Consider the following 25,031-nt stretch of genomic DNA (forward strand, 5'->3'; position numbering starts at 1 on the left):
GGTCCCATGTCTGGTTACGAGAAGCAGCTGCCGACTGTGTGGTAGCGTGGCTGGTTTCACGACTCTGGCTGCTTCGCTTGCTAGCCAATACCAACCACACGGGTTCAAGCGCTTCTGCCATCTTCGTAGGCAGAAGACTCGTGAGATTGCGAATGATTGTAGCTCGGTGTGTTTTACTCTTTGCGGTACATGTGTTTAAATGTAGTGTTACGTTGAAATATTGTCCCAATCACTGTGTGCAGTATTATGAATTGTATACACTCTGGTCTTATAAATACATTATACAGAAACAAAGAAACGTGACCATCCACTTTTTATCGTTAGCACATACACTTTTGGTGGGAAAGTGTTCTTTTGTTCAGTGTCTTTGTTCTGCATGTATGCCAACACATTGACTTAGTTTTTAATCGGCATTACAGGATATACAGTATACCGTGGTATATGTAACAAGCACCTGCGTCTCCTATTACACTTATAAAAAAAAATTGTAATGTACACAGGATGAACAATGGCCCTCCATTATACATGAAAAAAACTAACTTGGTTGGGGTACCAGGGTTATTAAAATCTGTATTTTTTTTGCGTTGCCAATAACCGCAAGTAAAAACGTGGTCAAACTGTTACCGGTTTGCTGCACGTATAAACATGTCTACAGCAATACATTTAACATATTTAGTTATTTAACTGAGAAACGGAGGGAACTGCACACTGGGTTTGTCATTCACAGATTGTATTCCATCTCCCAGCATGGCATTTTAAGCAATGGTGCACGTTTCAATACGTGCATTTATTACCATAAATCCACTGGAATCGGTTATTGGCTCCTAACTTTCAGATCTGGTCATTAATTATTGGGCGCCCCGCGGTTGGGGGCTCTGCGCTGGCGAGGTGTTAAATCCCTAGCTTGGTGTGCAGGAGGTTGCGGGTTCGATCCCGACCCTGGCACCTGCATATTCGGAGTTTGCATGTCTCTCTCCCTTTGGTCTTTTTCCCTCCACATTAGAAACACGCGTTTAGAGTATTTGGCTGTGAAATATTTCCACGTGGTAAGCCACTTCGTTGACCTACCAATTGTGGCCAGGTTGCTTCTGTAAAAAAGCTATATAGCTCAGTCGGCCTTACCTGGTAAAAACAAAGACAAGGATTCTGAAAATGTAAACCGATTTACCGGATGCCGGCTAGCAACTCTAGTTAGCAATGAATTTGGGTATAATGCATGTTGGGCTTTTTATATTCGGGTTGCCTGTCACCCGGGGGAACGGGCGGCACATCTGACTGTGCTATTTTTGTTTGTGCCGAGGCAGGAAACACCTACGACTCCTTTGTAACTTCGTATACCTACGCACACAATGAGTAAGCCGCAACACATGCGCAAGGCTAACGTAAAATACCGTCTAGCAGTCATAAAGGACACGTTGTTCTTGCACGTAAAATTGATTGGTTTTGGCCAATTCTAGGGGTGTCTTTACAACTGTCCTCCCACTTCATCAGCACATTTGGATATTGCTTTTCCGTTTAGCGTTAGAATGTTGAAATAACACCAGCAAAAAGTGATGTTGTCGTCTTGACCACTCACTTTAATGTTGAAGTCACATTGTGGCTCTGATAAAGTTTCGTTGACCAGTTTAGCACGTAGGCTTTCGCGACCACGATCATGCATAATACAGGGTTTTCTGGGTTAGATGGCGTAAATATATAAATGTGTCGTTAAACCCGCCACCACCCGACAAATGTGGCTGTCGCCTGATGAAGCTAGTTGTAATTACTGACGAAACGTCGTACTCAGATTGTAAATGCTGTGGCTTTGCTCTCCACCACACCGGTGTTGCTGTACTAGTGACGAATTGGCATGGTCTATTTACGTGACAAACCTTGCTAATTGGCTGTGTCGGGTGGTGGCGGGTTTAACGACAAATGAATATATTTACGTGATCTAACCCAAAAAACTTGTCTTTCGTTGACCAGTCCAACCAGATGCTGGAGAGGAGCATATTTTTGTGATGTTGATGAATTGGATTTGAAACATTTCTTGCGAGGCTCGAGTCGAACACAACGGCCGTAAAGGGAACAGTTTGGTATTTCCCGTCATTGGCAGGAGGCTGATGCGTGCCCGTGGTTTGTTGTTTTGCGATGCAGGGGAAGGTCCGCTGATTTAAATCTACTTCCCTGTCGGTGACTCAGCTCGGACGAGCCCAGCCGTAACGGCTCGCCTACAATCGCCATTACTTACGCACCTACTCAGGCAGCAAGTCCTGGTGTGTGGTAGACTAACAACATTTTCTCTCTTAAAAAAAACAGTGTACACGTTATTTAATGGCCAAAATGCTAATTATAGAGGTGACTTGCCTCAGTGCTGATGCAGTGTTTGAGGTGACAGATGACAAAATAAAAAAAACTCCATGGCAATTTGACCACAGGGTTAAACAACAGTTCTCGACAAGATATAATAATCTACTCTGCCAGAGTGTGCAGCCTAGTGGACAAGTAAGAAACTGGTTTCATATGGTGGTACACTACAATCTCTCTCGCCAGGGCTGTTCTCTGTGGAATATACATTGCACCACCCTCGCTGCATTGCAGCAGATTAATTTATTCTCGCACGCGGGCTTCAATTTGCATTTAAAAAATAAGTAGGTAGTGCAAACTTCCATATGGAATCGAGAAAATGGTCCCTTAGCTGGTGATGGTAACAATTTATGCATAATTGTTAAACCCATTTCCACCCATTCCCCTACAGATTTACGGCTTCATACTCTAGGTAGGACTCGTTATCGCAGATCATCTGATATGCAAACCCGAGCATATACAGTTGTAATGGAGGGGGGCTTTGCCATTTTTTCCTTTATCTGCGACTCAATTATCTCTTATCCTGATTATCACTGATAACAGGCGATCCTACCGTGGTGTGTACAGTCTGTCCTCCTGTAACGCGGAGAAGTTGCGTTCGTGAAGATTACCGCGTGATTGAAAAATTGCGTTAGAATATATAACATAATTTAGGGGGTAAAGCACAGTCCGCGATAACACGTGAGATGCGTGTGTAGGCTGGAGAGAAAGACTTGAGGCGTGTGGGTAGGGTCTCGAAGCATCCAGCAGCATCCCGCCTCGTGCGATGCTACGTTGAGGCAGCGGCACAACGGCTTATCTCTCCTCGCGCGACGTAGCTCTGTTCACTCAATCGCTTGATATTCAATTCGCATCCGCGTTATAAAATGAACGTGTCCCCCAACACATTCATCGCGTTGTGTATCCAATTCGCTTTAGGGGCCGTCCATAAATGACGTCACGCACCTGGGGGGAGGGGTCAGACATTTGTGACGATGTGTGACGTCACAACAAAATGCGCAACTTTAAACAAATATGGATAACACGTTCTACTTAATTAAATAGATTTTTTAATAAATGTTTTCTTCTACAACATCAGAGTGCAGCGCCACATTAAATACGCACTACAATGACAATAGTTTAAAGCGATTTGAAGCATGTTTTATTTTTGGGGGGGAGGGGCAGAGCTTTGTGACGTCATTTGAGGGGGGGGTCTGACTTTTTGTGACGCCGTGTGACGAAGGGGGGGGGGGTCAAAAATCGTCCAAAATCGCGTGACGTCATTTATGGACGGCCCTTTATGAAAACACTCCGCGTTACAGGAGAGAAGAAACTGTAGAACGCGCTCTGTGCACTCCGCGTGGTGCGCACGCTCCAGAACGCAGCGTGCCACGCGGCACAGACGTGCACGGTGCGGCGCACGTGTCCCAAAGAAGGGAGGGTTTGCAACGTGTAGTCGTCTCGGTGTCATGCTGCCCGTGGTGCAAACAAAGCCCCCCCCACCCCCCCCCGTGTATAGTCTTAACAGACTGTTGGGGCAAGTGCTGTTAGCGAGCAGCACCGATGAAGGCCGGCACGGCACACGAGGCACGGAGGGGGGTGGTTGGCCAGCACTACGCCCGGCCGCTTTTGTCTCCTCAGTGGTGATGTTTACACGCTGCACCGGGTAATCATTTGAGGCTGAGTCGACCTCGGGGAGGCCCAGGACCGGTTCAGATAATCGTCACTGTACATATGTATGTTGAACTTTCTTCACACCGTACGTAGCCAGCCGGGTTAATCGGAGATACGAGGTCACTGGTGTTGTCCGTGAGCGGGAATCGAACCTGGGTAGCCGGGTTTTTGTAGCGCAGAGCGCGAACCTCATTGCTTCCGCTCCCCTTGGTGCACACACACACTCACAGGCACTGAGATGTGCACGCACGGACGCATGCGCACTGCTTTCAATTGGAATGCAAGAGGCTCCAGGTGTGTGCAATGCGTAGGGCAAGCGGTGCGTGCATGTTGAGCAGGAAGTTGGTGTCGTCTACAAATTATGGGTAAAAAGGAAGAGGGTTGGTGCATAGCGGATAGGACTGCTGGTTTCCTTTGTTGCCTCTAAGCTCTTGAAAAGTGCCCATTGCGATTTAAAGAATATGAATGGAAAGTGTGCAATAATCTCTTTTTTATTGTATGTGCCTTGTAGCTGTAACATTGATTTTCAGAGTGAGCATGTAATGCTATCCAAGGATTAGGAAATGTGTGGGTTGAGAATCGATTGAATGAGATTTTTCTTGTCTGGACCTAAAGGCTGAGATTTGTATTAACTTTTTTTGTTGTTCAGTCCCGAACATGATGACTCAACATTTGTTATTCATTTTAAAATGTTTAAGTCGATGGCAAGGATAGGCCTTTGTATGCCGATGTTATTAGTTACATGACTCTTTTCCTAAACTCCCTGCAACTGTATCGACAGTAATCATTACTGTCTCTATGTAACTAAAGGAATTTTATGGGGTGCCTGGCTGACGAGATGTTAACTACCTCGCCTGGTATGCAGGAGGTCGTGGATTCGATCCCGACCCTGACACCTGCATTTTTGGAGTTTGTGACATCTTCCTGCAATCACCTGGATTTTTTTCCAGATCCTCCGGTTTTTTCCCTCCACATTTAGAAACATGCGTTTCGAGTATTTGGCTGAAATATATTTCCAAGTGATAAGCCACTTCGTTGAACGATCATTTGTAGCCAGATCGCTTCTGAAAAAGAGCTATGTAACTCACTTGGACCTTGCCTAGTAATATAAAAATAGTTTAGTTTTAGTTTATGAAATACATATAGTTTAGTAGTTTTTAGTTTAAGCATTTGAATAAAAAAAAATACACTTCAGTAGACTCCCACTCATTTGGTCAAAGATAATTGATTTGTATGTCCTACTGTAGTGCTTTGAGGCCTTGTGCATCCTAGTGCTGTTGATCTCATTTATCTGAGTCGCCATTCATTGCCTTTCTTCTGCTGGCTTCCTAGCACGCGTGCTGCTCATGGTCTGGACTCGAGCCTTTCCCGGTGCTGTGGCCAAGACTTCCTCTTCCTGTAGCCGCTTGTACCCCTAGGCTTGCCGTCTTTCCTGTGGCTCATGGTCCAGCCCCTGGCTTCCCAACATTGCTGACACTTGAGGCGATGGACTGTCGCTCAATGCTGCCACGATATTTAGTGTTATTTACTTATTTATGATTTTGATGCTTTTTTCACAGAAAAGCCTCACTGAGTCTCGAATCTCTTTTTTTCCGGTGAGGGTCTTTTAAAGTTATTGCATAGGGGGTCAATGCTGCTGCCATGTGTGTGTGTGATCACATTTAAGTAATTATCAGGTAATTTTTCGACATTGGGATATTGGGGTCTTTGAAGCTATGGTAGGAAATCTGAGCACCCAGAGGAAATCCATGCAGAATAGGGGAAGAATACCCAGATGCCGCAGAAAAGTGCCAAAGTCAGGGATCAAGCTCAGGCCCTTCTTGCTGTGAGGCACGACTCTTACCATTACCCGACCCCGCTGCCATTGTCAGCAGTGCATTTGAGTTGCGTTTCTGCAACTGTTGCCGCTCGTGCTTAGGAGTCGGCCTGCTGTAAGTGGTAGGTGTGAAGCCTGTGCGGTGGATTGCCCCAGCGAGTCTGGGAGGAACGTGGACTTCAAGCCGCATTCTCAATCACAGCTCAGCTTTGGCTCAGCCCTTTAACACTCAGCCTCAGCTCAGGCCTGAGTCGTTAATTTGGTTTCTATTTTAACCTATTTTTTTTCTTGTGTTTACTTTTTATTCATATTTTACCAGGTAAGGCCGACTGAGCTATATAGCTATTCTTCAGAAGCGATCTGGCCATGAATGGTTTCTCAACGAAGTGGCTTATCATTTGGAAATGTATTTTAGCCCAATACTCTAAATGCATGTTGATTTTAAATGTGAAGGGAAAAACCAGAGGACCCTGAGAAAAAAATCCACGCGACCACAAGGAGAACATGCAAATTCCAAATATACCACAGACATCAGGGACGTGATCAAACCCACAACCTCTTTTATACCAGGCAAGGTATTTAACATCTCGCCACCGTGATACTCCTGAGATGAATGAGCGAATAGCTCAGCCATGGCCTGGCTTGGGCTTAGCTCATGGGAATCCTAAGCATGGCTGGCACCATTCTAAGAGCCAGCTCAAGTTAATCATGGTTTTGAGCTGGCTTATTTTAGCCAGGGCTAAACCTGAGCCAAGCCATATCATGTAGATCACAATTGGAAGTTTCCAGTTCAAATATCAGTTGGAAGTTGACTTCAGCCCTTCTCACTCTGGGTTTGATAAGATGACTGTCAGTATGTGGGAGATCAACAGTTGTAGTCCTCTGGAGCAACAGGCCCTGCCATGTGAATGAGGAAATTCCACCACTGGCTATGAATAGAGATGAACACGTTTGAGCAGGGTAACTCTGTTATGATTATCTTTATGAATCAGTTTAACACCTAGGAACAAATAGATGATCATTACGTCGAACCTGGAAGGTCTTATATTGTATTTAATGTGGCAGCCATGGTAAACGCACAAAATCACTATTTATGTTCCAATAATATCTCACAAATTGTTTCAGATAGCTGCGTATGATTGCCTGAGAGCCACTCTTGTGTTCATTGTGCAGGAAACTCTGCACTTCTGTATTGACAAACGGTACGTCTTGGACTACGCCAGGGTTCTAAATGCAGCTGAGTAGAGCAATGTGTTGTGGGAAGGGTCCTGAGTGTTAGCGTCCACACCTTTTACATTGGTGTCGTGTCTGTGCCTATGTTTGACTGCAATTTGTACGTCCATCCACTAGGTGACGGTGCTTATTATTTAATGTGATGCAGTGTTGAACACTGGACCCGTTAATGTGTGTGTGACGCAAGAAATAAGCCTTTTGATGCCTCGCGGTACATCAGTGGAGTTGTTTTGCTTTATCAGCGCGCAGCGTTTCCAGCCAGTGATATGAGCTGCTTCCAGTAATATCTGTCAGTGATCTAGGCATTAATCTACTTGTTTTGTTTATGGATGTTTATGCAGTGTACGACATACAGTTATTTATTTGCCATTTACTTTTTTAAATCTAACAGAACCACAACTTGTAGTGCTTTAACATTTGAATCGGCCTTGGTTTGAACACAAAGTGTGTCTACAATTAATTGATAATGTTTGTTTGTTGGCATTATATAAAACAACAGGTTTAATTTCAAGTGTTATATAAATTAAAATGCTCTACATGTATAAACCCTGCAGGAATCTAGGAAAATAAGACCCAATAGATTTAGATTTAACAACACACAAAGATGTGCAGCATTGCATGTTCAAAATCTCTCAGCCTTGTCCAGACCACCAGCTCAAAATAACTGAATGACCATTTTGCAGTTTAGACCACCAACTGAATAGACTTTGAGAAAATGTGTCCATGGCAACCAATAGCTACTCCCAGCTGGACTGATACTGCCACTACGATGCGATTGTCCCTAGCACTTCTTTGTTGGCTCAGCCACAGCAGATGATGAGCACGAAGAACTACTTTGCTATAAAGGAGCGATAAGGGACGAGGGCATTGTGGGGTCTGTTTTGTGGGCTGATGCTTGTTTAGATAGAGCAGCCCAGACTGATATCCACACACGCTAGTGGGAATGTGGGAACTGCCTGTGTGTATACACTATTGATTTTTTTTAAGCAAAGAAAAAAGATAGTGTATTAAGATTGGTCCGCGAAAAGAGTTTAGAAGTTACGGTTTAATGCATTGCGACCAAGTTTGGCAGTGTAGTTTAAAGCAATGGATCAAAGACAGAAAGCCACTGAATACAAGTCTCCAGGATGTCTTGTTTCTCTTGGCCAGATTGAACTTGTGGCTTTTGTTTAAATGATGTCATTGCGAAGCTGCAGTCGATGATAACATAACTCCCACGTGATTTAGACCCCTCCCAATCTTTATCCTTTCTATTCTTGCCTTATTTATCAGCACAGCAAAGTAAAGTCGTTTTTTTCGAAGTTGAGCCCATTCAAATGCTGTATTTTAAGTGTTACGAGAACTATGCTCTCTAACATTGTGAACTAGAAGCAATCTAGGTCATCTATGTCTAAGCCGTATTATTTTGTTAGAATAGAGCCTGTTTAAGCCAATAACTGAATTTGTAACTTAAAAGGGCATGTCTTTGGTAGGATCACTATGCTAATTGTAACGTTAAGTTCTTGTGCTTCTTTCCTGCATTATGGATTTTAGGACAGGGAGACTCGGGGTATTACTGTCGGCACGATGGAGCTCCTGTGTTACCAGGTCTTCTCACAGAATGTTGGGGAACCGATGCGATGCCTGTGTTTACGCATAGGCTACCACAGGAGACTAAGATGAGGCTTGCTACCTGTGTGATAGTGGAACGCCGGCCACGGCACTTTGGCCACGTGGCTTCTTGCTCCCCCGCCCTTGCTGTTGATGCTGCTCATTGGCTTCTCTGAGCCTCGTGTAAGAAGGGGGCCACAGGCCCAGTCACCGACAGCTCAGATGCAATGAAATCGATTGTTGCTGTCGAGGAAGGGGGCTCGCTTGGTGGCTTTGCCAGGAGGAGACCCATAAGAAGGTAGAAGGGTTGGCTACGTATGGTGCGAAAGAAGTTCAAATGACATGCATACAAGGGAGCTGACTTCACGGGCTGTCCCAGAAGGGGCCCTAGCAGGTGGCACTGGGGAGTGGAAGCTGATACGTGCTTGTATGCTCCCATACTCGGCTCGGCTTATGACGATCAAGAAGCTTAAGGAAACCACGCGGTGACTTTTATTTGTCTGGCGTACTAAAATTTATGACGATAAATGAGATATCACTAGCTTTTGTTGCAACAATTCGAGATGCGTGTCAGGAAAATGAATTAAACATAATTGCGATGAAGACGCTTTATTTTGAATTGTCGTGATAAGATCTTAAATTAATAAAATAAAATATTCAACTGAAAGCGGTTGAGGATGTGTGTTAATGTAACTTTAAGGTTGTTAAGAGGTTCACCAACACACTTGCTCTTTGCCGGCCGGTATAAGTACTTAAATTAAACCCCCACCCAATTATATATTTGTTTATTTGACGATAGAGGCTTTCGGCCAGCTCCTCTCAGCTGTACTGCAAGGGCATAGATTTACATTCCCAATAGACCCTTGAAGAACAGGTGTTGTTATGCCCTTAGACCTGATTAAACCCAGGTGCCCGCTCCAAATGCAAGCTGCCAAGCAAAGCAAATGCAATTCTAAGAATGTGTGCTCTAGCACCCTGGCACTGGCTACTCAGGGAACGTGAGCATTGTACATCGCAATGCAAGCTTTATCTCGAACATGTGGTTTGTCATTGCCACATTTGATTGCCAAGATATGCCTTAGATTTGCATTCAGGAACATGTGGGCAGTGCAGTTTTTTTTTATCTTTCTAATAATAATAATAGGTAGATGCTTACCCCGAGCCCTCATTACTTTGATAGTGCATTGTCTCTGAGCTGTACGCCTTTTGGTGTCCTCTGGTGTAGCACCAATTGAGACGAGGCTCAAAAGAAAGCCGTCTCTGGTGTGTAACAATCAGTTTCAAGGACAATGACAATATATTATCAGAGTGTGTTTTCATTTTGACCACAAGTATCATGGTTAATGCAGACATGATTCCTTGTAAAAGTTTTCAGTTTTGTTGCCATAAAAAAAGAAGGGGAAAAACCCTATTATTATATTTTGGTACTGGCAAAGGAGGTCTAATGATATGATTTTAATGTTTAAACGGTGGCATGTGTCGCTTCATGCTGGGCTACCTGCAAGTAGAAGCAAGACCAGGTAGGTTGCGTTGATCTATTTGTGCCACGTTTCAGTGATCCATCTTTGTCCGTGTAGGTTTTCTCTGGATTATACGGTTTATTTAGACATGCATGGGTTTGAATAAAACATCTTTAGAAAGACGCTTCTGAAATCATCCCAAAACTTAAGTTCATCCGTGTTGGATGTTTGCACTGTATATGCTTGTCTGGTAGCTGTCCATGAGACCTAATGAGTTGGTTCTGTACTAACCGTGTCCTTGTTCAATGCAAGTCGTGCGTACGATACGTTACCAGTCACCATATGTTTCTACTCCCTGGGCGATGATTAATTTTATCCACGATCTCGCTCCCTTGTGTGCCAACCACTGTAGTAAGTTGACGCACAACTGACAATGTGCGGTGATCCACAGCAGGCAAAAGGGAACGGAGTAACCGCGCAATAAATCAGCCCAGTGAAAAATGCCGATTAATGTTTTGGTTCAGAAATTTTGAACAAGCGTAAAGTGTCATACATGCCCAGACCATCGGTCATGCCTCGTGGTGGAATTCTGAGGTTGTGTACATTAGGCTGCCAAGGGACCTCGTGGGAGATCCACTCTGCCGTTTATAGCCAAGACTTGAGTGATGCGAGGGTGTTATTTTACTGTTAAATTAGATTTCCGTTGGCAGTTCTCGGTATGTGTTGAGGATTACACTTAGCCCAATTAATGCATATGCCCTTGACCGGTGGGACCAGGCTCTGATATCGGTGCACTTTGTTGTAATGCATACTTTGGATCATACCATTTGAGAACAGGCCTCGTATAGCATTTCAATAATGCATTAGTATTAACGTTGGCACTTCCAATTACCCAAGAATGTACAGGTGGTGTTTTGTGTATGGAAAGGTGTTTTTAAATAGTCCACCAATGTGAGGCTGCAGTGTAGTAAGTTGTGGAATGTGTGGTATGGGTCTCTTGGGCAGCAGTGTGGCCCCTGCAGTTGCTTCCAATTATTCACATTTCAGTCTTATGAATACACTTTCCCTGCTTGAGGCTACTTTCTTGGTCTGTGCAATTATGGTCAATGCCTTTCATAGCGTGAAAGATAACAAGAAAATATTTTCACCCCCGAAACATTCTACCTTAGTTCTTTCTCTTAAGAAGACATTACCAAAGTGCACTTTCCAGAGTCGTGCGTCCTTCATATTTTGTTAACCGTGATCCATTGCTGGAAATTTCACATTCCCATAGTGAAGAGGGAGTCTCTCTGGAGGACACCCACTGTTGGTGATCTATTTTTTGACCGTGCAGAGATGATAAACCTGATGTAAATGTTGTCACTGACCGTACATTCACACATTAAGTCGTTATCAGTGGTGAACACTGTTCTTAGCCATATCCCTAATAATCCCGATGGACAATGATTGGTTTCTGGACACGGGGCTAGGAACCTAAGTACTTAAATTCTAGTGGTATAACACAAGTAGTATTATTTACATGCCTTTTACTGTTGAAAGCCTTTACTATTATACAGATACTCGGTATAGACTGTTTTAAGAAATACGCAACTCACAAAAACGATTGGCCCTTATGTTGTAGAACTATCCCACATAAGTGAAGTTGTGTTAATGAAATACACGGACTTAATGAACAGCCAGGCAATATCATATGGCTTTAGTGATATCTCTGTGTTGAACTATTAAGATATTTAAGGTAGTGAAGACAGCGACATGCTTAAAGTGCCTTCACGATGCACACGAGCACAAGTTGAGCGCGTTTCTTCTTGTCAAACAATCCAGAACACATTCATATCTATGGCATAATAGTTGTAGGCTTTTTGGATTATTTGTGTTGGGTCTACTACAGCCTTGCTCAGTTGAGAGAGACTGTAGGCAGAGCAGTCCCGAGGGTACACGGCGAATCGGAGCAACCGCCCCGGGTCCCGCGCTTTGGGGGGGGGGGCTCAGCACTTCGCCGTCACGGTGTCAGATATAATACTTCTGGTTTAGTTTGAAAGCATCGGGGGAGGGGGGGCCCACACGGTGGGATTTCTCCCGGGCCTCACCCCCCCCCATCCCCCCATGGGGACTCCTCACGTACCATGTGAAGGAAATTGGTTGAGTTAAATTATAGTGGGTTTTAAAATAGTTAACAGCAACTTTTCATTGGTAATGGGGGCAGGGGTCAGAAACCTGCGGCTCTGGAGCCGCATGCGGCTCTTTAAGGACTGCTTTGTGACACGTTATTCACACGCAATTTGCAGCTCTTGAAATATTGAGGTGTTTTTTGTGTTACCGAATTCGAAGAAAAAAATGGCTGCTCTTATTAGTTTGATTTCCGATCCCTGGGCAATCACGAGGTATAATGAGAATTATTGTATTACAAGCTTTGTGTTTTTTACGACAACGAGGACGTGTTATCCGAGCTTGGAAATGGAACCCGACGGTTTGCATGTCGCACGGGGCCGTCTCGTCTGCACCCCTTTGGGCCACACGGCCAAGCTTGGCTGGGAGCTCTGCTATTTTTAACTTAAACTCATTCAATGGAACATGTTCTATGTCTCCTCTAGTCCTGCCGCCACCCTCTGAATCGTTGAGTCACGTTGCCTTTCACCCCCCCCCCCCGCTGCCGCCGCACCCCCAGCTTGTGAAATGTTAAATGGTCGGAAGGATTTTCGAGGCACCTAAAAAACCAGGTTGGCCTGAGATGCCATCTATTTTCACTATCATTTTCCCCCTCCCATCTCTCCATTGTCAAAGAGGAAGGTGTGTTTGGGGAGGGGGAGTCACTTTGCTGAGACTGGTGGACTGGCTGGACCTTGTGTCATGGTCTACGGCAGTCTCCAAGATGTATCCACTCTTGTCTCTTTGGCCTCTCTGTTTTTTGCTATGAAGGGCCATTGCCCGACACGTTGCCTATTATACATTTTATCCTTTGAAGGCCACACACACACATACAGAATGTTATTGGATCACGTGTTGAGTTTTATATTTTATTGCGCTGGGACGTGAGTGATAGTGATGGCCTCTGTGTGGTTCACACGCTGCAGCGTGAAAGCCACGTGGTTCTGGGCTGGCTCAGGACATCTGCGATGTTTTCGTGTGGATGTTGGCATGGACTTGTTAGTGAGATGTGAATTTACAATGTGCAAGGAAGGACAACTTAAAAAAAAATGTGCCCGTCAGTGGTAACATCCAAACAACACCTTACGTACAGAAATGCGATTTTGATTATTATTTTGTATCGTATCATATTTGTGAAGTACATAAACCCGTCGTTTATTTTACTTTTCAACCCCCTCCCCCCTTCTCCATTCCATTCTTGTTATATCATAGAGCCATGTGCAGCGCATGCGGAATTTGTGTTGCTAAACTACTAAACTTTTTAGTGAACCATGCTCCTCCTGCATGGGGGGACAGGGGGGGTGAGCAGCGCACAGGCAGGGCCGCCCGCACGAGTTTTCGAGTGGGACGCGTGGGCCACGTGGTCGTGGCAAGGGCTTGCTCCACGTGGGGGGGGGGGTGCTGTCGAGTGGTGAAGGTCTGCTGTGAGCAAGAGAAGGGCTTGCCCGGGCACAACACTCGGAGTTTATTGGTTGTTTCCGCCGAGCGACCTGGTCATTTGCCCTATCCCGTAACACAGGATGGGCAAGCCCCGACTTGCGGGCAGGTGAATGAAGTTCACCTGCACGCGGGGTACGTACAGGGCGGGGGAGGGGCGTCTCAAGGCGTTATACGGCTGAGGTGGGGGAATTTACCGACTGAGGTGGGGGAATTTACAGGGCACGCCGCCGAGGGTGGAGGTAAAGTCCAACGTTGTATAAACAATGCCGTCACATATACAGTTGAGTCACGTGTGTACAAGATGCAGATCCAAAAGGAACTGAACATTTATTCCAGTTTTGATTTGTATAGCGTTGCGTCTATGATATTTCGGCAGTGTATAGAGACACAAGGGGCCAGTCTCCGCTTATTGATGAAACGGCGAAGCATATCACCTTGAGGAATTGTCCTTTGGGTAACAGTGGAGTGACTTTGGCACGTTACTTCCCAAAACCCGATGACACGGACTAGTTGGCAACGTGTGAATGGGGCCAATCTGCTGTGAAGTAAAGGGTGCCACGGTGGTGAGCTGTTATCTACCTCGCCTGGTTTGCAGGAGGTCGTGGGTTCGATCCCGATCCTGACGCCTGCTGTATATTTGGAGTTTGCACGTTCTCTCCGTGGTCACGTGGAGTTTTCTCGGTGTCCTCCGGTTTTTTCCTCCGCATTTAGAAATAGGCGTTTCGAGTATTTGCCTGGTTAAAATTTTCCACACGATATTTATCAACACTTCATTGAGATATGATTTGTGGCCAGATCACTTCTGAAAAAGACCTACATCTCTCCGTGTGCCTTACCTTGTGAAATAAAAATAATAATGCTTAATTAATACGGTTTAAAACCATGCAACATTTGAAGCAACCACAGTGTGATAAGTTATGAACTTATGAAAGAAGAGGCTATAATATAAAAAAACACAAGTAAATTATAAACTACATCACACCTGGATTTATAGACACATATCTGCTTAGAGAAGCATACATAGGCAATACCGTCAAAGAGTCCGGCATTGAACCATCAGTCCATTGTGGATTTACAGTCCAAAGGATGAGCTCGGAAAACTCGACCCAACAACAATGGCACGTCCATCGCCTTCTCACGAATTAAGTGACAGCTCTACAGATCGAAGTTCACAGAACCAACCAACCAACCAACGCCCCCAATAGATACAGTACAGAATTGTCGGTGTGGAATGTTGCATGCGACGTAAATAATTGTGTCGTTTCCATTGTGCATATAGGTGTTATGGAATGTCATTAATGACAAAGAAAAGTAAATCGAGTACGTATGAAAGGAAAAAAGGGTGTGCTTGCTTTGGTTCATAAGTGCTTAAAGAGAAATGGCAACTACAATTCACAGTTTCTTAGTTCAGTAGAAAAATACGTTTTTCGGCAAAACATTGAGATTTTCACAGCGTCGTCCTATGCAGCCATATTAAAGGTATCACTTACGCATTTAACCCTTTGCTGTTCCGAAACATCTGCAAGCTGCAGGATGGGTCCCATTCACCGCTGAATTTCGGAACGCGCCAGCGGCCCAGCGTTAATTTATCTAGAGAGGCCTAACGCCGTTGATTTTATAGACATTGCACTCACCACAGAGAACTATCACGACACGACCACACTCTACGATAGCTGGTGCCAAACTGTGCCACATGCCCTCCCACATGGCCTTGTGGGAGCCTCGGTACGTCTTTCGACCTGAAGACGTAACGATAAAGTATTTTTTTTTATTCCGATTCCATTCCGATTACGAACACATACGTTAAATGTGTATGTGATAATTTTCACACCGCACACAGTCAACCGTGCTAATTGGAGGTGCGTGTACGCATACGTTATTGGAATGGATTCAGAATAAAAACTGATGACTTGTGTACGTCTTCGGAATAGGAAAAGGTTAAGTGCATTAATTTTTTTAAAAGGGACACCCTGTGGTTCAAGTGCAATCCCATTCCTTTTGTCTATGGCACGTCATCTTTAAGGTTGCATATCCCACCCTCGCCCTGATCTCTCCACCCCATCCACCTGGACCCAAGCCACATGAGCGGTTGGCCCCGGCGCTCGTTAATTAACCGTAGGCTTTTATAATTAGACACTCCTCAGTGCTGCAATCAGTAGGGGGCACATCATCGTTAGCCGTGGCCAATCCACATCTGGATGACGGACTCCCTAAGCCGTGACTCCCTAAGCTGGTGCCCGTCTGTCACGTTCCTGTGTGATGTAGCAATCCACCTCGCACCTGCACAGATTTAATGACTCCCGTCACATGGCACGTCCTCTCGGGCACTGTTCCTCCATAGCTGTCACTTGGCGGTTGTTATTCTGGACCACGGGCCTTCATACCTTCTAGCGGGCGTGCGAGTATAGTTCCATAAAAACCCGGACAGTGTTTTCACATTGATTTTCGATTTCCCGGCTCACATCCGTAAAATGCGTGAGCCAGTGAATTACAAATTTTAGGCTTTGCAAATAGGGTAAAGATAAAGGTGCAGCACTGTAATTGCTTGCTCACTCCACTGTTGGCAGAACGGTCTCCTAGAGGGAGTATTTTTTTCCTCCTCTTCCAAGCTGCCCAGACATCTTGGAAGTATATTTTACACATATCACCAGCCGCAAAGTCTAATGGTAGTGCGCACTTATGTGCATAAATATATATTTAGCAGACTTGGTTTATTAGAAGCAAACTGGAGCATTTTTTGACGTTCAGTGGTCACATTAGCAGTGTGAGGCTTATTTAAACCATTGTTGGTGAACTGCCAGCTTTTATATTCAAGAGCCTCTTTTGTTTGATATGGGTTCACCCTAGTTACACACGGAAAAAAAATGTAAGATCCGTTGCACTCATCTCTTGTCAGGGTCAGGAGGCCATCGTGTATATTGCCCCCGTGATGGTACCCCACATGTTCATTGTTTCCTTCCTCTTGTCAGACAGGGCAGGTTTTACAACCATTGCACAGATTTTCATCTTTATTAAAGTCTCACGGTCCAACATCTGCTCGCATCGGACCATCGCAGCTCTGTCTTTCGCAGTTACTGTACTGTATATTTTACATCTCTATAATTTCCCCCCTTCTCTATCTGTCAAATGACCTGTAATTACCATGTAGAAATGCCATTCCCTACCACTGCCATCAATTTAGGGTTTAAGAACGATTATTTTCAGACTGGGCAATGTCCAACTTCAATTCCTACATCTGCCAAAGTCGTGTCTCATTCTCGACACGTGCCATAGCTTAGGCCCGTGCCCTTACAGATGAAAAGACGCGGATTTATCTGTGCCTATCGAACAATACGGACCCCGTCCGTCTTGTGTGCTTTTGAAAAATAAGTTAATTCCTCAGTGGGTTTTGTCTGGTAGGATGGGGGTTGTTTAGTTGTATTTGTATGTGTTTTGGTGATTCGTTTACCTTTCTTGTACTTTGCAGACCTATTACGTTTTTGTATTGTTTGTTGATGTAACATCCTTACCCGCCCCGACTAGACATATGTGAAAAAGAGCTTTTTCGCTCAGCGGATTCCTCCAGTATCAATAAATATTCTGATTTTGATATCCTGATACGATATGCAGATAAAACACTTGTGTGTTCTTCAACCACTCTCCTTTCATACCTATTTTAAAAAATATTTATTTGTATTGAGGCAATGTGCGGGCCTGATACATCACGTTGTGACGCACGTACACACCGTTAACATAAGCCAAACCGGTTATGAAATGCAAAGCATAGAAAAATGGGGAACGGGCACCTTTGGTATCTGTTAAATGGTTAGTTATGGTAATGACAACAATTAGCTTTTTTTCACAAGTGGAACCGAGGCCTATTGAAACCTAATTTGTGGATAAGCTGTGGCCGCTTGGAACTGCATTAGCTGTGTGATAATGGATTAAAATCGAGGCTGTTTATCAAGTGTTCGATATTCTCGGTGGATAAACACGTGCAAGAGCATTTGTGTTTTTTTTGTTGGTGGTGGTTCAGGCGCTGAATGTTTCGGGGGGGAAAAGCCATGGGCCAACCCTGTTGAGGTGCCTGGTTCTTCTCTCATTGGGGCCTACCTGAATTGGAATAGGTGACAAGGCCTTGGCCATTGCAGCACCGACGTTTTGGAACAACCTTGTGCCCTCATTATTATTATTGCTCTTTATTTGCACACAAAAGACAAGTGAAAGACCAACGGTGCAAATAAAAAAAACGAAGTAACAAAAAGATTTCGTTTTAAAGCTTTCGTGACTGCAGGGATTCATATTCTTGGTTCTTTTGGTAAAGTAACGTAGAAGGGAAATAATACAATGATAAAAATAAAACAATCAAATTGCAACACAAGCAATCATCATCAGGTGTGAAAACCACAGCAAGAACATTTGAAATAAGATTTTTGTCTTTTTCGTGAGAATTTAATTGTTTTATTTTTTATTATTTTGCTATTTCTCTTCTACGTGACTTTACCGAAATAACCAAGAATAACAACAAGATGTGCAGGTGAGGTTGGAAACCCAAGAGGGCTTATATGAAAACCACACCAAAAAAATTGCAATGCATAAACAAAACTGATTTTTCAATTTATTAAACAAAGCATACAAATTACAATTAAACGTGTTAAACTCAGTATAAAAAAAACATGTTTTTTTTGTATGTGCATGTATCCTGAAGCAGAAGATTGGATGGAACCACATTTGCCAATGTGACTTGTAACTTTGATCCGTAGCCGTGTATCGATAGCTCGATTTTAATGTGCAATGTTATTGAGGGGGACTGTGTTGTTGTTGTATTGCTGTGTTCTGGGACTGTTGTTGTGGTTTTTCTGCCTTGCCCAAGCTTCAATGTATACCTTAGTGTCGTGTGTGATGCACTGGGAGGCAAGACGTTTATTACACAACCTCCGCTAACACTTTGGTTCTCTAGCTCGGTGTAGTTACACCGTCGCTATGTGCGTGCGAGTTAACCCGAGCGAACGGGCCAGCCAGCACACACGCTCTCTGACCCACGATTCCCAGCTAAGGTTCAACCGACGAACGCAGAGCGACGAGTTCGTTTGCTTCTGACCTGCTTTGAAAGCAAGTGCACCTCTGTTGTCCTAAAACGAGGTGAACAGGTCAGCCGTGGTCACGGTGTGAGGCTATGTCGCTGTAACGTTGCCGTGGGCTTCTTCGGAGTGATGGTTTATATTTAAAACACAAATGGCTTTAGCTGTGCAGCACTATTCGTGTTTGGGAATGTTGAGAATTATTTAAAAGGGGCACGGTCGTGGTATGCACTAATTTTAATAAGTAACTCGAGCAAATGAAGCCTCACTTAAAATAGCCATATCTAAATTTGATCTGCATTGCAATCCTGTTGTTATTTGACCAGGTAAAGCCCACACTGAGCTATTTAGCTCTTTTCACAAAGTGACCAGGCCAGGAATGACATAGCTCAACGAAGTGGCTTTTCACGTGAACATATTTAGCAACCAAACGAGTCCTGTTTTTTCTACCCCAGCAACACAGCTACGTTTACATATGTAAAATGCGTAATGAGCTAGAGAATGGTGGGGGGGGGTGTGGGTTTAGCATGGGAGACTTGGGGTGTGTGTGTGCGCGCTTCACTGCTAATTGGCTCACGGCAGGGGGTTCCCTCCCAGCCAGCTGCCTGTCCCTCACACACTGTGTGGTAAATGGCTGTCTGTCGGTCACTTGGCCCGGTACACTCTGCTGTAGGGGGCAGGACAGACCGGGATGGGAAGGGAGTATCTGAAGCGCATATGTCTGAGTGGCGTGGAGGGGTGGCACCTCGGTGCATGCTCGTCCCTTTAAACGGGCTTGAGGTTTGCTGGATGCGATTGGCTGGGCCACGGGGGGGGGGGGCGGGTCACCCAGGGGAGGAGAAGGAGGAGGGGATCCGCGTGGGTCTGGCAGCAGCGCAGGAGGCACCGCACGCCTCCCTGCACCGCAGTGGTGGTGGGGGTGGTGGTGGGTGGTGGTCGCTCTGCTTGTGTCTCCCAGCACCGTCTCGACGGGCCGGGCTTCTCAGGGATGTCGAATGATGCTGCTGTACGTCGAGGAAGGAAGTGACCTATGCTGTTTGGTGATCGGCAAATAATATGGCGCGTTAACGTATCGGGTCTGTTCGCACCTTAAAAACTAAAAAGTAGTCTGTTTACACAACCCATTAGCCCCAACGGAGACTGCATTATTTCAGCAGCATTGATTCAATACGAACAACACTCGGGGCTGCATTTGCTGAGAGTTTGCACTCGCAGAAGGCTTTGGGGCCGATGGGTTGTGTAAAAAATACTTTTGTGTTTGGAGAGATAGACACGTGAGGGCTATGTAGCGTCTGATTATTTATATACTAATATTCTGTGCGATGCGCGTGATTATCGTGTGTTATACGTGCTATGTGTAAAATGCTTAAACTACACGGGGTGGGTTTGTAGATTTGCATGGCTGCTGCTAAGTCTTCAATCCGGATCAGGTCATCATCGCCTGACTCGTTAGTTGAAATCTCATACACTGAGGTTATTTAAGTCACGGCAGTCGATATACTTATAACCGGGCTCGGTTATCGACAGTATTTCCAACTCGTCGCGTAACGTTTCAGCCGGTGTGTGGGTTTTGCTCACCTCGAAAGTGGGCGAGTCTCTTCGGAGGCAATGATCGCAAACAACTTTGACGACGCCTTGAGCCGTCGCCGCCGCGTCTCACACGCTTCTTCCCTTCTTCTTCGGCAGGTGACATCACGCAGAAGGGTTACGAGAAAAAGAGGGCCAAACTGCTGTCGCCTTACATCCCACAAGTGCAAGGTTGGTTCAAAACAAACGCGTCTGAACGTATCGTTACACCCCGCACTTGCAGTGTAATGCGCGTCCAGTACTACCAAGCAGTTCTCTGCCATGTCTTACTTCCTGGACGTATTTAAACGCGTGTTTTGTTCCCGTCTTAACAGTCATTACACTTCGCATCGGTATTTATGTTTATTGATGAATCGGTGGCTTAACCCAGTGAGTGGTCCTCAACGCGTTTTGTACGGCAGTTTCCGAGTCAACTCCCTCACCCCCCTCCCTCTCCTTGCCTACTTCCAACGAGGTTAGCGAGACCACAATGCACAGAGAGAGAGGTAACGAGTCCACGCCACGAGTCTACCCCGTGCGAGTAAGACGCGGGTTTCATGTTGCGGATAAGTTTGTTGTGCTTCAGTAAGGCGGCGTGTAGGCTTCACGTTGTGTATTAGTTGGATTTGTGTTCGTAAGGTATTGATTTCACATTGTGTGTCTTCTGTTAGTAAGTCATTGATGTCACGTGTGTTTTGTGTCAGTAACGCATTTGTTGCACGCTGTGTGTGTGTGCGTTTTGCTCTATTAAGACATTGATTTCACGTTGTGCGTTCGTGTGTTTGGTCATGGCAACGTGGCACTGACATTCCCCATCCTCATTTATTATACACTTCTCCTGCACGGTTTTCATGCCGCAGCCTACATCCCCTAGAACCTTAAAAACTTTCTAACATTACAAAATGACTCGTTCTTCTGGGGGGGGGGGGTAATCGTCACCTAAAGCGAGCCAACCCCTCCTCCCCAAGCATCACATCCCACCCAGGCAATTGCATTATTTATTATTGTGCTCTGAGGAATTTATCTCCTGTGTACTGATAAGATTAAAGGAATGAGATAAAACATTCTAGTTACTACTTCTCTATGCCCTTCGCCCCCCTCCCCCGCCTCTCTCTGTAAGCTCAGAGGCTCCCTTCACCTTCCGTCTATGGTAGCTGTTCCAGAAGTCATTTCTGGAGCAAAATCATTGTACAAATAAATACTTCACCCTCTAGGCGTCATTTCTAGATCACCCCCCCCTCCTCCCTCATCTCATCTGCGGCATCTTATTTCTCGGTTTTTAAAATTATTATTTTTACTTGTTTACCCATGACCAGCCAGGAGGATCCTGACAGATTTTTTGCAGAACGGCGGGTGGGGGGGTGTTTTAAGTGTAATTCCTATTGAGTACATTGGATGTAATTTTGTCTTTCGGATGTTTGGCCAAATACCAGGGTCATTGTGTGTTATTTTTATCTGCCAATGGAAGGAAATCAAAAAACCCATACAGAACAGAGTGAAAACAAACACACTTTACTCAAAAAAGGCACAGGAATTGAACCCAGGTATTTTTTCTTGAGGCACAAGTGTTAACGCTGCGCCACCCTGCCACCCAAAATAGCCTTTGAAAGAGTAATATTTTCTTGTGTTTAGTTTGTTGTCCTTCTCCCCGCACCTCTGATTAGCGTGGTTAGCTGCCTATGGTGCGAAAAAAGTTCAACATACATAATACATATCTCTCGCCAGGCTGCTAAACTCTATCAGTGAGTTTTTTTTAGACTTTCTTCAAATCATAGCAGCGAAGCGAGGGAACGCATCCCAGAATAAGATGATCGTTGAGTAGGAGCAATGAGATTAGCCCATGTGCAGAGAGGTGAGATTGATTATAGCCTCACAAACATCATGGGGGGGGGGGTTGCCAATGCTATATGGGGAGGCCGTCACCCTGCAGTGGATAGATCATGGCTGCTTCTTCTGATGATAATGCTTGAGCTTTTGGGCATGAAGTCTGATTGTGACCTCGTAATTTCCTCTTGTATGTTTTTATGCGAAAGAAAAATAGAGGTTAATCTGTCTGCTTTTACACGTGGCATGGATTGAGGCTGGAAAATTTTAATAGCCGGGTGATTTTTCCTTCGTTCTCTGTTTTTAAACACAACCTAATGGTTGTCATAAGAATTACACGTCGTCTTTTACGGCTTCAAACATATGGCCTCCGGTTTTTTTTTATTCCTGGGAAAGTTTTTTTTTCTTCCAGGAAAGCACTTTGAGCACGTTGATTTAAGAACTTTACAAAGACAAAGATCCCCCGTGTAGGCCTAAGTTGATCAAGGGGAGGCCCAGGACCAGTTCAGATAATCATCACTGTTGTTGCCCGTGAGCGGGAATCGAACTCGGCTCACCAGGTTCATCGCGCAGCACGCTAACCGCTAGGCTACCGCACACACGCACATATACACATTAATAGACTATAATATTTCAATCTATCAGTTTTTTCTTTAGCTTTGGAAATGCTGAATCATGATGTAGAACAGGGATATGAAATAGTTTTTTGAGCGTGGGTCACATTGACAGTTTCTTAGTTTTCAGTAGGCCGAGAGGGTCATGTGGAAACTTGGGAGGGCATGACTTCATATTCGCTATAACAATACACGTGGTAACGTGGCATTGGTCAAACAAATATCACAGTGTTGAAAGATTACCTGTAAATTACTCAAATGGGATTGCACAGCAACAACATCAACCCCTGCTTTGAAAACTTGGCAGGGTCCTACCGAAAAAAAAATCTCTTTGGACTCGCGTGAGGCTTTCCTGGGTTAACAAGCAGAGTAATAAAAATAATATTTAGTGAGAGTGACGTCACGCTCGTGAACAGCAGCAGGTGCCGCGTTCACTAAACGTTCACGCACCTTGGGTATCTTCATTTTACCCTGATATCAATACCTTGTATTTATTCCTTGGTAAATAGCTCGATTCGATATCTACATGCAGTTTTTATACAGGCAGACCTCGCTTAGCGCTCAAGATGCGTTCCTGGAGTAGTGAGCAATATTCGAATCGGTGCTGAAGATGGGTCATTATTCCATTGCATATATGGGGATGCGTTCCTGACAGCGTTATTTCTTCATATGAGCAATATGCAGGCTTCTTTGGGGAATCGGTAATAGCGCTAATAATAATAATAAAGATGGTTTATTTTAGGTAGAGCCTGAGACTATCCTTGCAGTCACGAAAACTTCTAATCTAGAAATATCTTCGTCTTCTAGAGTTCCCACCTGGCTAAACCAATCACAGGCGGTGGGGATGTGGTTGGCGGAGAGCGTTCGTCGTATCTCATTGGCTGAGCGAATGATGGGGGGGCGGGTACGTTTCCTCGGCCAGCACTGCTGCGTGTTCTCACTCGCAAAGACTTTGTAGATTTTTTTTATTTTCTTAGGTCTTTTCTAGTAAAGCATATCTCCGGGATACAAAGCCCTATAACGAATCCGAGTTCTACGGGGGGTCGTATCAAGCGAGTTCTCCCTTGAATGTGATCTCAGTACTTTATTCAACAACGTAGCACACTTTTTAACGTTGCATCACGCATGATCAATGTAGTAATTGTAATCGTGGTCACCTACGATGCCTGGCTGAGTCGTGAAGTGCTCTCCTGCTACCACGCGTAATGAGGCATTGACGCTCTTCCCCCGTTTATACAGCCCTGCAGAGCCAGTGGTGGAAATTCCACATCCTCATAGCGGTGGCCAAGTCCATCTACAGGACAACCACTGTTGATTTCCCCACAAATACGGCGGTACTCACTTTATCGTCCCTTCTAGGGCTGGTGCCCTAAGTCACTTGAAATACTCTCACTCCATCGTGAGAGCACTGAAATGCCACAATTTGAGTTTCAAGGAAACCCTGACAGGCTCCGTTTCCCACACCTCAGGCCAATCGTTGAGCAGCTGGCCTACATGAGCTTCTTCATGACATAGTAGTTGATTAACTAGCAAATATTTGAAGAGCCTAGAGGCAAAATGTTCATTTGGTTTTTATTGACTTTTTAAGTGTACCGACAGATCTGAAACGTTAATGTAACGTCCATTTTATTTGTACAGTGTTCACCTACATGTATATTTATTGTATTTACACTAGTTTAACCAGATAATTCTCCCATGACTTTTCTGGTTACAGCCGCGTGGGTGTCGTTGCTGTGTCATCCCAATTGAGTAATGTGCAGGTAATTCTTTCAGCATCAGGACCTTTGGGCCAAGACAACTTACATTCTATGTCTTGTATCACTATAGCAGGAAACTGGAGAACCCAGACGACACCCATGCAGAACAGTGGGAGAGAACATGAACTACACGCAGAAAGGTGCCCCAGTCGGGTATCGAACCCAGGTCCTTGCCGTGAGGAAAGGCACTACCACTGCCACCACCCTGCCACAATAAAATTAGATATTGTGTTTCACTGGGAATGGTTCATCATTGTCATTTGCACAAACGTGTATCGGCTTCACTCGGAAGGCGGCAGACTGAAAAGTACACCGGGCTGAGATTGATGGCAGGGTAGGGCCGCTCTGGAACGCGTGTCTGTCTGTGTGGAGAGTAATTTAATGTTGAGACAGGCGTTGTGTGTCCACGGTACTTGTCAGCCTCGGGGATAGCAGCCCTGGAAGGCGCAGCCCATAGAAACACTCCGATGTTTTATTGTGAGCCCGGCGAGATCAGTTGGAGAAACACAAGGCATGGCACGAGTTGC

General features: G+C 44.9%; 1 protein-coding gene across 7 annotated transcripts in view; it reads left to right on the forward strand.

Moving 5' to 3' along the window:
* LOC144729604 (disco-interacting protein 2 homolog C-like) overlaps window positions 1-25,031 on the forward strand; it is a 135,202-nt gene that overhangs the window by 35,564 nt on the left and 74,607 nt on the right. For 5 of the 7 annotated variants that reach the window (XM_078609978.1, XM_078609996.1, XM_078609989.1 and 2 more), the window contains exon 2: window positions 20,430-20,501. In XM_078609978.1, coding sequence (XP_078466104.1) covers window positions 20,430-20,501 — 72 coding nt within the window. Of the gene's footprint in view, window positions 1-19,662; window positions 19,750-20,429; window positions 20,502-25,031 lie in introns of those variants that run through there. The other 2 variants (XM_078610016.1, XM_078610023.1) reach the window with 1 other exon arrangement.

The sequence above is a fragment of the Lampetra planeri genome, chromosome 2 (genome assembly GCF_965212315.1).
Source record: "Lampetra planeri chromosome 2, kcLamPlan1.2.h2, whole genome shotgun sequence".
NCBI classification, from domain to species: domain Eukaryota; kingdom Metazoa; phylum Chordata; class Hyperoartia; order Petromyzontiformes; family Petromyzontidae; genus Lampetra; species Lampetra planeri.